At 34.6% G+C, this 16,972-nt stretch overlaps 1 protein-coding gene and 1 long non-coding RNA gene across 4 annotated transcripts in view; one reads left to right on the top strand and one right to left on the bottom strand.

Moving 5' to 3' along the window:
- Nucleotides 1-16,972, bottom strand: part of Csmd3 (CUB and Sushi multiple domains 3) — a 1,140,535-nt gene that overhangs the window by 256,579 nt on the left and 866,984 nt on the right. For all 3 annotated transcript variants that reach the window (XM_059246844.1, XM_059246845.1, XM_059246847.1), the window contains 2 exons: nt 10,367-10,505; nt 6,514-6,701 (listed from right to left, as the gene is read on the bottom strand). In XM_059246844.1, coding sequence (XP_059102827.1) covers nt 6,514-6,701; nt 10,367-10,505 — 327 coding nt within the window. The remainder of the gene's footprint in view (nt 1-6,513; nt 6,702-10,366; nt 10,506-16,972) is intronic.
- Nucleotides 10,109-16,844, top strand: LOC131896279 (uncharacterized). Its single transcript, XR_009375425.1, has 2 exons — nt 10,109-10,502; nt 16,509-16,844. It is a non-coding gene; the product is annotated as an uncharacterized LOC131896279 (long non-coding RNA).

Here is a 16,972-nt window from a genome sequence, read left to right as displayed (position 1 = left end):
AAAATTCACCTTATACAAAGTTTATATAACCTTTTTGAAATTTTGTATTCCCAATATATCATTGGAACTAAAATGCAAATATCTTGCTGTGGTTGATATATTGTGCACCCCAATAAACTTATCTGGGGTCAGAGAACAGAACAGCACTAGATACAGAGGCCAGAAAATGGTGGCATACACATCTTTAATCCTAGCATTCTGAAGGCAGAGATCTGTCCAGATCTCTGTGAGTTCAAAGCCACATTGAAAACAACCAGGCATGTTGACTCACACCTTTAATCCCAGGAAGTGATGGCAGAAAGCAGAAAAGTATATAGGGCGTGAAAACCAGGAACTAGAGCTGCTTAAGCTTTTAAGCTTTTAGCAGCAGTTCAGCTGAGATTCATTCTGGATGAGGACTCAGAAGCTTCTAGTCTGAGGAAACAGAATCAGCTGAGGAACTGAACAAATGAGGACGCTGTGGCTTGTTCTGCTTCTCTGATCTTCCAGCATTTACCACAATACCTGGCTTCAGGTTTGATTTTATTAATAAGACCTGTTAAGATTCGTGCTACACCTTGCTCTTTTCAGGAAACATATTGACATATTTATAATATTGCTTCTGCAGAATTTTTCTATTGCTAGCTTCAGTGTGAAACAGAATCATTTATCTTATGATTTTTATGCATTTTTAGTCCTCAGTCAATAAATTCCGTTAAATAATACTGCCCTTGTTTATTACTATGTGTGCCATAACATTAATATCTGGAAAAATTGAAAAAACCTAATACAGATTATGAAGCGACAAAATTTAGAATTAATTTTACTAAAAATATATTGTGTTTGCCTTAATGTTAGGTCAACTGATGAACAGATCATAGGGATCAGCTTTTTCTTCCTACTATTTTCTAAGTAAGATAATTTAGGCAATAAAGTTTTTTTCTCAGCTTATTCTAAGATACTTTAGTTTACCCCTTACAGAATGTAAATTAGTTGAGAAGTAGGCATGAATTTGCATTTAGCTGAGATATAGCAAATAGGCTTTACTTATGTAGAACTGCAAGGGTATATGGAAAACGGTTTCATGATAGTGTGTGAGAGGACCATGAAGACACGACGCTTAGTTTTCAGAGTAACTGGGCTGCCGTCAATTAGCACACTTGCAGTGAGCATTTCAGTGTGATGCTATTCTTGTATCTTTCATCCTCTGGGTTTTCGGAATCGTTTCCTAAATTGGAACTCAGGGTAGAACTTAGATCTAGGTCCAAAGTAATGACACCTCTTCCTTATTTATATCTTTCATCTTTCCCATCCTTCTTCCTTTCCTTCATTGTAGATGTATGCATACTCGTTCACATTGAAGATCCAAGGAACTATTCCAAACCTAAAGTCTCATTGAAAACAGGGAGGATAGGAATATATTTCTAAAGCTGCTTACATCCCATGAAGGTTACTATTGTATTGTCCTAATTATCATTATGTGAAAACAAACGAACAACAACAAATAACACTTTTAAGATGATCAAAATGGATCAACTGACAAGAAAAATCATTGCATAGTTTCTCTGTATATGGACTATGATAGCCAGCCAATCAATGTAGAGGAATGAACAAAATGGACGAGGTTTGGACTCAAGATTCTTTCCATGTATGAAAGCGGTCTGTGGACTACAGGAAGGACAGGCTAATCCCTTACAAACAATGTCTGAAGACAGAATTACACACTAGATAAGAGTCTGGGCTATCGAGATAAAGTAGAATCATATTTTTTGCTCAGCCGTATGACTTCACGCAATTTACTTAAATTTGCTTTGCCAAAAAATGTTAGACATAGAAGAAAATGATTTTTAATTCATATTTCTTCAGAATGAGCCTGAGTACAATAAGGGCCTTTTAAAAATGTTTCTTTTTTGGTATTGCTCCCAATAAAGGGTAGCCATCACACTTAAACATTTGACTTAGGTTCATTTAAAAATATCAAGGATAAAGACTGATGTTGAAAATACTGATATTTAACATGGTATTGAAATTAAATAAGCAAAGAAAAGAAAAGAAAAGTTAGCAGAACAGAAAGAAACAAAAGTACCCCTATGTATACAGAAAGTCCAAAAATGCTACAAAAATACTCTTACCAATAAAAGGGTTAAGTAACTAGAAATATACAAAGAAATTATGAAATGTCACCATGCCTTCATTATTAAGAACAACCAGAAAATCTAATAATAAAGGCATTACTTATTACCTGCAAACTAAAGGCATTTTAATTAAAATGAGAAAGAATTTATAAAAAAAAATTATAAAGCATTACTGACAGACATTAATGAAAACAGGAGTAAATTGAGAGACTAGCTGTATTAATAGATGAGAAGATTAAATGTCATACATCAATTTACTCCCAAATGATTTATTAATTCAACATGGTGGCAATCAAATACAATATGTAGAAGAAGCTTAATTCTAAATATGAAATCGAGGTTCACAATGTTGTGACAGGCATCAAGGACAAAATTAAAAAAAAAAAGAAAGAAAGAAAGCTTGCTTCACAAGCTCGTTGCCTTAGGCTTAGTCACTAGCTGAAGGAGCTATTTTGGGAGGTTTTGGAAATTTCAGGAGGTGGGGCCACGCAGGTGAAACAGGTCATGGGAAGACACATGCCCTGGAGGACTGTATCTGCACTAAATTCCCTCTTTTCTCTTTCTTCTAAGCCACCTTGAGGCTTAGGCAAAGGCACTTGCCCTGCCTTACCACTGGACAGTAGCCAGTAGACTAGGACATGAAAACTGTGAAGCCATGATCCAAAATAAACATTTTCTTGTTTTGAGTAACTCTCTTGGCATTTTGATACACCAATAAAAAAAATTCCACTTACAGAGGTGGTGTACACTTTATCATTGCTGTTTTACTATTCTGAAAATACTTCCCTGGAGACAGAAAAGGAGGTCAGTGGAACAGACTAGAGAGCTAAAAATTGACACAGGAAATTGATAGCTGACTGCAACAGCATTATCTGTCAGAAAGTGGTGCTAAAGTACTTGATTAGTCACATGTTAAACATAAAATTAGAGTACTGGTTTATAGAAAATAAGCTCTACATAATTTAATGACTTAAAAGTGGAAAAAATAGCTTTGTTCTTTAGAAAAAATATAAGCAGACACATTTATGAAAATCTGCAATAAGAAGAGTATTTTTAAGCAACACGTAAAACATAAATTGTGAAGGAGAGGAAGAATTAAGTGTGATATATATTTCTTAGATACTTGTACAACATAGGAATACAGAAATAAAATAGAATGCTCCATTGACCAAAGATGGAATTGAAATAGTAATTAAAACATAAACGATCTACAGTATTAATTTCTATGACATAAAATATTTCCTATAAATAAAATAAATGAATTAGAAAAATTTGTGATTGTAAGAATGCACAGATCCAACAAGACGATGTCAGTGTGCAAAATATGGAGAAACATTCAACTTAATATTACCTGGGGTAAAAATAATAAAATGTCAAAGACCTAATAACCATGAGGTTAACAATGTTAAAATTTAATAAGAGCACTGATTTTTCAATTCTTAAAGCTCTTACCTTCTGATGTTTAATATTAATGGGAATAGACTCTCAATATTTTTAATTCACCTGGCAATATGGAATTAAATTGAAGAATATTATACCCTTTGACTCAATAATCCTGCTATCACAAACACAAATGTCTCTATAAGATTCTCATATATAAATTCACAAAGACCCATAGAATAGTGTTCTTTCTACATGATTCCTTTCCAGCAGTAAAAACTAAAATAACCTTTCTATCAAAAAAATGAAATTAACTATCATACAGATGTATTAAACAATCTAATACAGAAATTAATATATCTATCTGTCTGAAATATTATTAAACTCTTACAACAATGTAGGGAAAAACAGTGATAGATAAATGATGAAAATAAAATGGTTATATGAAAACACAATAAATTATGTACATGATATAGATGCCTTAGTCACTGTTCTATTGCTGTGAAGAGACACCAAGACCAAGGCAACTCTTATTTAAGAAAACATTTAATTGGGAGTTTGCTTACAGTTTCTGTGGTTTAGCCCATTATCATCATGGCAGGAATCTTGGTGAGAATATGAGAGTACTCATAGTGCTGGAGCAGTAGCTGAGAGCTACATCCTGATCAGCAGGCCAAGAGAGAGAAGAAGACACTGGGCCTGGAATGGGCTTTTCAAGTCTCCCAGCTCACCTCTAGTGAAACAGTTCCTCCAACAAAACCATACCTCCTAATCCTTTCTAACCATTCTTAACAGTTCATTCTCTGGTGGCTAAGTATTCAAATATATGAGCCAGTGGAGACCTTTTTTATTCAAATCACCATAATAGAAAGTATAAAAGTAGGTATAAACATTCAAAAATGGAAAAGTTAAGCAGCAAATGCAAGTTGAGAGGATATGGCCAATAGAAAAGCAAGGGTGAAGGGAGGCCATGAGTCTGAAAGAGAGGAGGGGTTCAGAGTACATGGGGTTCTGAGGGAGAGAGGAAGGCAAGGGAGAAATGATGTAAAATCAAAAAAATTAAAAGCAAGGATATCTGAAAGCTATCTCATTCACTGACTTTGGTTTTCTTCCTAGGTATTTAGCTGAGTCCTAGCAGAGGGTATTTGTCTACATTATCGTCCTAGTAGAGACAGCCATATGGTATTCAAGCTCTCCTCTTATAAATTCAATTGATTATGCAGTCCACAGTTCCAACGTCTGAAGAAGACCTACCATCCTCAGGGTCAGATCAACTAACGCTTGCAGAACACCCCAATAAAGAGCTGACGCCTCAAACTCTCACTGTCTGTGCCAAGCAGCCTGTTCATTCCTCTACTGACAGGCCATTTATTACTTTGCCCTATGAAATGTATCATGCACAGAAGTCTCAAGGCTTCCATTGAAACCAAATTTGCACCATGTTTATATTCAGCATGTATCATTGGCCTGGGCACCTTCACATACATTTCTCAAATAATAATAGATATGTCTTTACCTGCTGACCTGTTCACATTCCCTTTACCTATATATTGATGCGACCGATTTCATAGTGGTTTCTTATGGTAGTTCTAAAGAGAAGAACCTGAGGTCTTATAGCAAAAAAATGAATTTACACTGTGCTTGTGATATTTGACTTGTTATTATTTTTATTTTTAATTTTTTAAAATTTTTTTATTTTTTTGGTTTTTTGAGACAGGGTTTCTCTGTGTAGCTTTGCGCCTTTCCTGGAACTCACTTGGTAGCCCAGGCTGGCCTCGAACTCACAGAGATCCGCCTGGCTCTGCCTCCCAAGTGCTGGGATTAAAGGCGTGCGCCACCACCACCCGGCGATATTTGACTTGTTAAAACAAGAATAAAGGTAAGGAAATATGGTACCATATTAACTGTATTTGCTGGGTGGGTGCTTTGCAGTTATATTTTCATTTGTATAATTTTCAGTTATTGAAAATTAATGAAAAAAAAAGAAAATTAATGTTGGGGCTTGGTAGCTGGCTCAGTGCTTAAGAGTACTTTTTACGGAAGCACAGGGACCTGGTTTGCATTCTTAGAACACAAAACGCCAAATGTGACCCTGAACACTTATAATCCCAGTGATGAGTACAGAGGAGAGAGATGGATCACTGAGGATGGCTAGAAATTAGTCTAGCCAGTATTAGGAGTTCAAGGTTTAGAGACAGATCCTACCACCATGGAGTAAGGTATGGAGAGCCACAGTGCAGGAAACAGTATGTTCTCTTAGGTCTTGGTACACAATCACACAGGTGCATGCGCCTCTGCTCACATATGTACAAACACATGCACTCAAACACAAAAATATAAATGCATATAATTAAGTACTTAAGGAAACAAATTTAAATACTGCACAATACATATATGTATCAAAATACCACATGGTAACCCAATAATGCATAGTATTTATCTATTATGTATTCAGTCAAATTTAAAATAATATGTACTTAATCATTAAGTTGTGAAATACTCCATGATTCAAAAAGCATTCCTTATATGTGTCCATGGGCACTCTAAAACAATTATAAAAAATAAACATTTCTGAGACATAGCTATTACTGCATTTTGCCAACTTTCTTATGAATATCAAAATATTTAAAAATACTAAGCATTATTTGAAACACAAGTCTTCTATTTTTCATTTTCTTTCACTGAAAGAAATTTCTGAATTAAAGTCCTTTGATGAAACTTCAGTTCCCCCAGTGAAGTGGCTTTTTTCTTTAAATATTATGGGGCCTTTCACTTCAGTATACTAATTAGCAATCAGGTGGTCAGTTACATATTATTGAGTAAATAATTAGAGAAATGTTAATTTCCTTTTCGCTGATGGGAAACTATATGGAGAGCTTTTTTTGTGAGATTAAACTGTACACATCCCACATTTCACAAGCACATACTACTAAAACTAACAACAGTCAGCACAAAATTCTCATCCTGTAAACATAATTCTGGTTTAATCACGATGCTAAAGCTGAGTATGCACACTTACCTTTATATTCTAAATGAAATCCAGTGTAACTGACAGATCCATCGCTCCGAAAAGCCAAGTGCATGGTATTTGAGCTGCTTTCGATTCTCTCTGGTAACTTGCTGTCTTGAAAACTTCCAATCAATGGGCTATTACTGTCTGGTCCATCATATATATAGAGAAAGTCATAGTTGGGTTCTATGCTAAAACTGAGAGAGAGAGTGGTGTGTTACTAAAAAGGTATTTACCACAGTAGATGCAGAATAAAAGAACAATAGACCCTGTGAAATGAATCTGATATAAAAATTTGTCTGACAAAAAAAAAACTACTGGACATGAGTAGCAAATCAGCAGTAGGAATGAGTAAGCCGTCCTGATATTTAAGTAGCTCATGTGGGTTAACAGAGGACAGGATACCACATTTGGAATAAGTTGTGTATTTGAGTCTCATTTCTTCACTTTCTAACCTACGTATTCTTTTGTAAGTTACTTTGTATCTACAAAGTGACAATTATGTTTTTAATTAACCATGTATTTTATATGATAAAAGTGTAACTCTTTTCACTGTTAGTTATGAAAACACAACCACTTTAAAATATATCAACTACCTGATTAAATAAAAAGACAAATGTAAAAATTGTTTTAAAACTATTCAATAATACACTGTATGCTGTATTAGGTAGCTTTGTTGATGAAAATCCATATATGTATATACTTTCTTTTAGAATAATGCAGAGAAAATCATGCTTATAGACTTTCAAAGTTAGATAATGGTAAATGACTTTTTTTTTGTTTTGTTTTTTGAGACAAGTTTTTTCTTTGTAGCTTTGGAGCCTGTTCTGGAACTCACTTTGTAGCCCAGGGTGGCTTCGAACTCACAGAGATCCACCTGACTCTGCCTCCCGAGTGCTAGAATTAAAGGTGTGAGCCAACACGGCCTGGTGGTAAATGACTTTTAAAATGTAGATGATTCAAACTCATAGCTATTAAAATATTTTGCATTATAAATTTTCTTTCACCTGATGAAACATAAGAATTATCACATAATGATCATGGTTTGCATATATTTAGGAGCTAGGTAATCTATTGATAACCCAGCTATTGATAGTACCATATGATTCAGAAACAATGAAGGAAAAAAAATGAGCTCATTTAGGTCATTAAGAAAAGCCAATTAGTTGCAAATGAATGATTACAAATGAAATCAGGAAAGCTTGTCAATATTAAGATATCATCTGCTGTAACTTTATGATATTTGTATTTATTTAAGATATTTCAAATATACAGAATGCAAAAATGTCAAGTTTCTGGAACTTGTTTCTTTTGAAACCCATAATGGTTTCCAGTACTAACCAGTCTATTTGTGCATAAATGGTCAGGGAGAAAGAGGGCGTGGTGCAGTGATTCCTAGCCTTCTCCTATATAAGGTCATGTGTAGCATGAGAAAATTAAGAAAACATCAAACATTAATTTATTCAGCAGCTTGCCAAGTTCAGCTAGATAATCTTAAATCCTTTTAATGGATCAGATGCAAGGACTTTGGTAACTATTGATATTTAATAGCAGAAGTCAGAATAGGTTCAATTCCACTGGCCATTGTGGAACACAGCTTTGTGAATTTTCTCCTTCTTTGTGAAATTTTTATTTTAACAACAACCTCCATGTCTGTCTCACTGCCAGAGGCTTGATGGAAATAAGCACTTTGCAAAGGACAGGACAATAGTTCCTGTGGTTGGAATGCTAACAAGCCGTTTAAAAGTTGAGTACCGGATATTTCACTGAATTTCTGGCTTGGCCTTAAGTGAATACTTAATGTATTAATTTATAGCTTTTTTGAAGCTGAAAGTGAAAAAATTCTTTAGGAAATTTTGGGCTCTTATCTGCAATGATTTCTTTCACACAAACACTGGGAGGATTGGACACTTGTACAAATATAGAATGTTCATAAAAATTAATTTGGTCATGGTAATCCTGAGATGCAGGGAAAGGATTGTAGTTTTTTATTTTTCTAGTGAATATACTGAAACCCGTAAAAGTCAACAGTTTCCTTAATATCACATAATAAATGAAAGAGTTTGAAATCAAATTTCTGTTCTATATTTCCTGCCATATAGCCCTTTATCCCCAAGTTATTAGCTAACTTAATTTATGAAACAAAGCTCTGTATCAAACATCTTGAGGCTTTCTCTTGTCTTAAAATACAGTTTTTCCAATAGCAAAAAAATGAGGACAATAATCTCATTTTGCCAAGGAAGTCCTGGTAATAATGGCCTGAAATAACCAATAATCTCATTGTCATGATCTTGGCATCAGCCATCATCATTTATTCAATACTATGAATTATCAAAATAGAATGTCTAAATTCTCCCAATTTTCATGATTTTAAGTGACCTGTTTTTCAACTTGGCTTCTGCTGTGGGATGTTCAGTATGGCAAATGTGTTGCTCTGATTGGTTGGTAAATAAAACACTGATTGGCCTGTAGTTAGGCAGGAGGAAGTATAGGTGGGACAAGGAGGAGAATAAAGCTGGGAAGTGCAAGGCTGAAAGAGAGACACTGCCAGCCGCCATGATGACAAACAGCATGTGAAGATGCCGGTAAGCCACGAGCCACGTGGCAAGGTATAGATTTATAGAAATAGATTAATTTAAGCTGTAAGAACAGTTAGCAAGAAGCCTGCCACGGTCATACAGTTTGTAAGCAATATAAGTCTCTGTGTTTACTTGGTCGGATCTGAGTGGCTGTGGGACTGGCAGGTAAGAGAGATTTGCCCTGACCATGGGCCAGGCAGGAAAACTCTAGCTACAGGCTTCATTATGTTAGAAAATATTTTACATTTGGGCTTAATATTTTATACAGATCTCAAGCCTCTTTAAATTACTGGGGGTAAAAAGAACAGCTGAGCTACGTACATCAATCTATTGGTTACATCAGTGTTTATGAACAAGAGCAAAATTTTAAATTAGGAAGAACTCAGTCACTTTAAACAGGGCAAACTCTATAGTCTTATTGAAATAACTTCCCTTTGCTCTGCTTTGAGGTTCTGGGGACTGAACCCATACATAGTTCTGTTCATGCTAGTCAGCTCCTCTGTCTCTGGCCTAAATGTCCAGCCAACCCCATCCCCTCACTGAAATCTCAAATTGAAAGAAGTCACATTTTGTGATAAAATATCATGAGGAAAAAAATTTTTTTCAAATAAAACAGAAATGATAGTGTCAAGTCTAGAGTTATATCTAGAGTTCCAACTCAGTTAGTTTCCGTACAACAATCTTCCTGGGGCTATGACACAATAATGTGAACTTGAGAGCGTTCTCATATAAAGCCTCTGGAATCCAGCAAGTTCTGCTGAAAGATCTAGTAAAGACCCATCACATTTTTCTCACCTGCTGGACTTAATAAGACACCAAAGAGGAAAGTGATTAGGAAGACAGATTCTCCCAAATCCAGTAACACACACACACACACACACACACACACACACACACACACACACACACACAGAAAGGGAATTTTGTTGTGGAAAACATGAGACACACGATATTGAATCACTGACTGCTTAATCTTTTAGTATAAGAAAAACCTTTTGAGGGAATCGGGGTGATAAATACGGAGAGAAAGAAAAATAATAGATATCAAAGTTTGTGATTCAACAGGCTTCTGGACCTTTCCCACTTTCGGTTGCCCTTGATATCCCGTGAGAAATCTCACCCCCGACCTGCGGTACTGCTGATCTCCCAAGAAGGCTTTTAAATCACCCACTGTAAAGTATTAGTGTTGATATTAATTTTTCAAATAAAATCCTTACCTAGTACAAATGCCACAGCAAACTAGCCACAGGAGATTTTATACATGGAGAGGTGTAAGAACTCACCTGATAAATGCCAAGGAGATAACGTAGTCAGCATTGACGCTGATCGTCCAGTCACAGTCCCTGCTATGCGGATACGGATGAGGGAAGTTTGGCGAAAGGATAAAGCCTGAAGATCCTGTTAAATTGCCTCCACAAGGTGCTTTAATTTAAACAAGCAAACAAAATACCTTAAGAGATTAATAAGATCCATTAGCTGTCTAGATTTGTGAAGACATTTCTTTGAGGGTATGTGAAACTCTGCACACACTTCATTTTTACAGCATGGGATGCTGGGAGACTGCATGTCTTTCAAGGAAACCATTGAAATATTGAACACAGAACACACACATGCACACGTATGCATGCACACATACTGATACATTGACTTTAACTGTTTTACTGGCTTTTAAAACATCCTAAAAAAAGTCATGTGTTACTATTTTGTGTCAAGCAAACTGTAAAACATCACAAGAGGAATTTAAAAATGGTTTCTCTATGATTACTAGAAAAGAAATCTGAAAATTACTAAAAAATTTGGAGGCAAAGTAAAACAAAATCTCAAATAATAAATGCTTTCAAAGCCAGTATGTGGAAGGCTGAGGTAGGAAGATTGTGAATCCAATCCAGCTTGATTTATACAGCAATATCTTTTCTTAAAAGAGTAACAATGATAATCAATGGATAGGATTATGATGTTTTGCATATTTGTACAGCTTCTTTTATATCATTTTTATATTTGTAGAAGAGGCTTTAATAATTAAGAATCAAAACAAGTGATAATCTAAGAACAGAGATTGCTTTCCAGCAATCTTCCTGTGACTCTAAGTCTTTTCCTGAAACCTAGTTACTTGATTGATAAAAATTGGCAATCACTACAAATTCTATTTCTGCCCTAGACATGTCCGATTGGTCAGTGGACAGTCATAAATATTTTCCAGTTAGATTCGGAGGTTCTTTAAGATATAAGATTATATTAAAAAAGTAATATGTCCCTAGTAATAGTGTGTATAAATGTGTGTGTGTATTCTCATGATTTTTTTTCTACATAATCAACATTCTTGTCTGACTTTTAAAATTGGTGTTTTCCTAAAAAAAGATAATGTTTACAATTTAGCCATAAGGCAAACAGATTCTTTTGGCAGCAAAAATTGAGTTTGGAAGAAAAGAAAATTTCATCTAGCTAGGCAAAAATCAATAGAAGTCAATAATTTTTCATATCCATCACTGTGCTACTCCATGCCACTACCCTTGTATATAAAGAGCAACCTCAGCTCCTAGCTATTTGGAACATGTATATTCTCAGTCATAATATATCCACACTGTTCCCTTACTTGTGTATTTTTCTAGCATCTGGGTACATGCTGGTAAATGAGTAGATGGAATATCTTGACACTCTGCCCCTTTCTTACTTCAAACTCAAGTGTCTGCTGAATCTGGGAATAAAGTGTCCTCCTGAAAAGGGAAACACCCTCAGCCTGATATGAATCCACCTCTACTCAAGAACCTTTGCTTACGTCACAGCTTCCATTCAAGTCTTCTTTTCCAAAAACAAAGTATAGCTCCATAGAGGCACTTTCTCCACCCCCAACTCCTGCCATTGCTTTGACCTGAGAAGTCTAATTTACCTGATGCTTAAGCAGTCTCCATATCCATTTTTGTTGTTGTTCAAGAAAAGTAATTATTATAACAAACTATATTTTCCCATAAAACTTAACTTAGACTCATGTATGACGTAGACAATTCCCCAAACGTACCTACCTTTTGTTTAGTATGACTAAATCAAAAGCAGACACTGCTCCCTTTAACAGTCTGAATAAAAGTCTAGGCAACCAAACTTTGGTTAAGCTTCCCTTTTAAATTTATGCCTCTGAACTTTGACCCATCACCAGCTTTATTCCAGCATACACCACATTCTTTACAGAAACCAGAATTTGGAGTACGGTGTGCTCTGAACTATCCAATCACACCACACTTAAAACGTGTTCTTCCTTTTTTTCCCCCTTTCTAGTGAATATTCTCAGTGAAAGAGTGCTTCTTCAGTGTTCACTCTTGCAATACATGTGAGGCTTGGAAAACAGTGTTCACCCTGTTACAATAGTCTTCGTCAACATATTCCAGTGATCCCTGCCCCATAGCTACATATATGTAACAAGACTTTTAAAATAAAATGTCCATGCTTACTAAATTCAATTGGCAAAGAAAGTCTAGTTTTATTGTTTTGTAACTGTAAGTTGTATTTACCTGTAACAGCCAAAAAGTGTGCCCAAGTATAAATCAGTAGACAAGCGCTCTTAAGTTTTAGTACTCTATTTCAAATTGAGTTAGAGAGATAAAATCACCTTTTGTACCTAGAGATCCAGATGGCTTTAATCTGGTTTTTGCTTTCTGCAACTGTCTCCTCAAATTTTCTATGTCTACAAACCTCTTCAGCTACAAGACAATCTATTGTCAGCTCAATGTGAATGTCTTTTACGTGTACAAGTATACTAGGGACTATGGTATTTTTATTTTTCTTCATAATCAGTCCTTTTAACTTGTTGACTTCAACTTATTTGCTGGGCTAGTTTCTAGGATTCATGGTCCAATTTCTTCTAGTGAATTTTCCTAGACGTCAGTTCTATCATGAAATTTTCCATTTTATTTTGTAGCCTAGGTAGCCTCCCGAGTCCCTTATTCAGCAATTTTTACCCAGTCTATTGTATTCTGTTACAGTCTCCTGTGTTGAATATGTGTAAGTCAAGGCTTTATATTTTGCTTTTATTAATGGGAAACTCCTTTTTCTATCACTTTCTGATGATAATCTCTGTGGAATTACAACTCACAAAAGCCTTTGCAGCTATCACTACCTAGTATAGTATATATGAATCATATAATATCAAAATTACATAATACTCATGTCAAAATGTCTCTTTCCTTTGTTCTTAAGTTACTTGATTAACACTGCCAACGTGGATTTCCAGGAATGGAGTCTAACATTCTTCACTGAATCTTCGTATCCAGTTCATCAAGATGTATCAAGAATCTAGCTCTAACTCATATCTTTCTTTGGAATTATGTTAATAACTGACTTCGGTTTCTACCAGTTATCTTTTGAGTGAGATTATCTAATCATAGCACAGGAATGTAAAAAGTTTGCAGTAGTGCTGTAAAACTTAAAAGACAATGCCCCAGTTGTAGGGCACCTGTCTCACCTGACTTCTATAACCTTTGAAATATCATCTACCATCACTTCGGATGTATAAATTATATTCAAAACAACACAAAAATTCCTTCTTAAAGTTACAGTGATTCATTAATTTTGTGTTTTTGTATCAAAACAAGAAGAGGTCAGAGGACAACTCTCAGGAGTTGTTTTCTTTTTCTCTATCATGTGAGTCCTGGGGATTAAGCTCAGGAGGTCACAATTGGCAGCAAGTACCTTAACCTACTGGGCCATAACACTGGAGTTAAAAATCTTATAATTCCATGTACTTTCAGTTCATGTAATTCCTTCTTTTTAAAATGTTTCTCACATGTGTATTTATGTAGTTTCACTTATGATTTAAAATTATCACAGCCTTTAGGAGCATTATTTACATTATCAGCATTTTCCTTATGAATTTCATAGCTGTGGCAGTTTTCAAAATCTAACAGAGCCAACAAGAGAGTAAAACTTTCTGACATTTCTAAATCCTAGTTTGCCAATAAATACATAAAATTATTCTAAAATATCTTCAACTTTGAATACTAGTTAGAAATCCATTATATGTCTAATCATAAAGCACCCAAATTAAAATCAAAGGCATTCAGGAATGAAATTTCAGTTGGTTTCTTTGGAATCCTGACACGCCCGATTTGTTCTGAGTGTATTTTCTGTGAGACAGTTACAGGGGCAGCAGCTATGGATCTATTTTACGATCTTCTTAATTTTTTTTTACCAATTCCATTTTATTCGTGTACTGTCTTTTTCAGCAACCCACCCACACTAATGTCTTTGTTATTTACCTTTATATTGAGTGCCGCTACTTTCCCTTAGGCAATGTCAAAGTAATCTTCACACTGTCAATTTTGTTGGAATGAATTCTATTAACTCTCTAAAGATGGCGTCCTTCTGTTTGGTACTTGCTATGAGGCTGATTTTTTTTCTTTTCACATGCAAGTAAAATGCTTTATTCTCTAAGGTCTGAGACACACTTACGGAGTTTCTAAAAAGTTCAGGGTTTAATCTTTGGCATAGTATTTCCAATCATGGAGTTCTTTCTTATCAGTTGCAGAGGTCAAGCTTTCTGCAGCCTTAGCAATTTTTCAGATTCTTTTTTGTAAGTTATTTTCTTCCTCAGAGAACTTCTAATGCATATCTTCTCCTCAAGCTATCTTATCCTTCCAAGAAAATAATGCTCAGTTCCATAATCCATACAAAAATGTTCCACACCCTGCTCCGTATAAGTAAGATTTAGTGCTCAACTTTCTCCCTTGGTATCAGGCTCTGTTAGATAGGGCATATTGTAGGTTATTAATGGAATTTTATAAGAGTCTTTCTCAGAACTCTTTACACTTATTGAAGTTTGAGCTGTGTTTTTTCTTTATGTTCAGTAGATTTCTCCCCATTATTTTAGGATTCTGCATAAAAAATACTGTTAATATAATGTTATAGCCCTGGTAATCCTATTAAGTGATTCCCTGGCCTAATAACCACACAAAGCCAGACAATCTGCAGTAATTTTCATGGAATTTCGTCATTTTTTTTCTATAAAATATATATTTATTAAATCTTTGAGAATATCATGTAGAAATGTATTTTGATCAAAATTTTCCTTCATTCTTCACATTAATTCCTCCCAGAGTGACTCTCAAGTCCCCATGCCCTTCCAACTTTATGTCTTCTTTAAAAAAATGAAAAAATAAAACATGGAGTCCAAATTGTACTACTTATTGGTGTGGAGCCATTCCCTGGAAAAATCCACTTAGAATAATTCTCCATCCATGAGAAGCCATAACAGTCAATAGTTCCATGATTAGTTGTGGGGGATTGTGAACCCTTCTTCCTTCCCTTCTTGAGTATTGGTGGGCTTGTTTTATATAGAGATTCTCTTTATGACATGCAATAAATTTTCAATTAGTTAGAATATGGAGTTTCCATTTAATTATAATCTCGTATGCTAACCAAGTAGTGAGTAGAATATTCACACCTTAAGCAAATATACTTTATATGTTTTAGCCTCTTTTACTTAGAAAACTTCAGAAGTTGCTTCTATTACCTGGTTTTATTGATACAGATTTTATAAATATAAATTAGTTGATTTTGATAATTTAAAACTTGCAGTAGTGCATAAAGACCAATAGAACAACAGAGCCATAGTAGATTAACTATAAAAACAAATGTATCAAAATCTGAACTAGTACAAGCTATGTGATTATTTTGTTTTAGATTTTAAGTCTCTTTCATACTCTTGGTTCCTCATTATCTGCCTCATTATCTACAGAAGAGACCTAGAACTACCATTTTGCCTCCAGTAAGGATTAGGCCTTTGAATGCTAGTTAATTTTATGCTTTAAAAGCCTATCTTCAAAATACAGAAAATGTGTTGTAAAAAACACATTTTTTTTTAGCTTTCATTTCATTGAGAAATAGGTTGGTAAGAATTGGTAATTTTTTTATTTTATTGTAAATTCCCAGTGGATGGGAGAGATCAAGTAACTAATGAATTCGACTTTGTAATTTTTATGTGATTACAACAAGGAGGAATTAATTGAGTTTGTTTATTACTTACTGAAGTACTGAAAACACATTTTCTAATTCCACATGATATTCCAAGAGAAACTATGAAGCTATATTGAAAATGTACTTATAAGCTGCGTATAAATGAAACAAAATAAGGCTTCTCATTTAAAACATGCTAAATCTGCATATATCAAATATTTTGAATGCAATATTAAATGATCAAGATGCAGAATGTCCCTTGAAGCTGCTTATGGTAAAATGAAATTGTGAATATATAAATGAATAAAAATTTTGAGTATAACCATATGTGTGGCTTAGTGAAAATTGTAAATTGAGGATGACACATTGATACTTGAACAGAACGGCTTAATGTTAAATAATTTAATTAAATTTAAGATTTTCTTAATGTTTGTATTGAAAAAAATGGCCATTTCCCTAAGCTTGATTTTTTTTCCATTTTAGTATCAAAAGATCTGTATCTTGAATCTTTAGAGAGTGTGACTTGGAGATTTGAGAACAAGCACGAGGACAAAAGTCAGGCAAGTGAAAGCATGGGACGAGGTCTGGACACTCCTCAGATCTTCAAAACAATGCTTGATGCTCTTTTGATATTCCCAACTTGAATGGAAAACCAGCCCTTTGAATCTCTCAAAAAAGCTGCTGATACAAGTTTCTTAGAAGAAGTAAGCATGTTGGGAGTAAATCAACCCAGCTCATTCTAAATGTAGATTCTCGGTGCCTCTACATTTTAAAGCAAAAGATAACAGCTTTATCCAATGAATAAAGGCTGAGAAAATATTTCACAAAATCTGATTAATAAACTTTTATAAGTTTTGAGCTGTTCAGAATATACTAAAGTTATCGCCTCTTAACTATGGAAATGAGTATTTACCATTTTTAATTTTGTACATTTTGTGGTTTGTGAA

This window comes from Peromyscus eremicus, chromosome 20, assembly GCF_949786415.1.
Source record: "Peromyscus eremicus chromosome 20, PerEre_H2_v1, whole genome shotgun sequence".
In the NCBI taxonomy this organism is placed as follows: Eukaryota; Metazoa; Chordata; class Mammalia; order Rodentia; family Cricetidae; genus Peromyscus; species Peromyscus eremicus.
The sequence above is the reverse complement of the archived record's forward strand: the minus strand, read 5'-3'. Positions and strand labels throughout refer to the sequence as shown.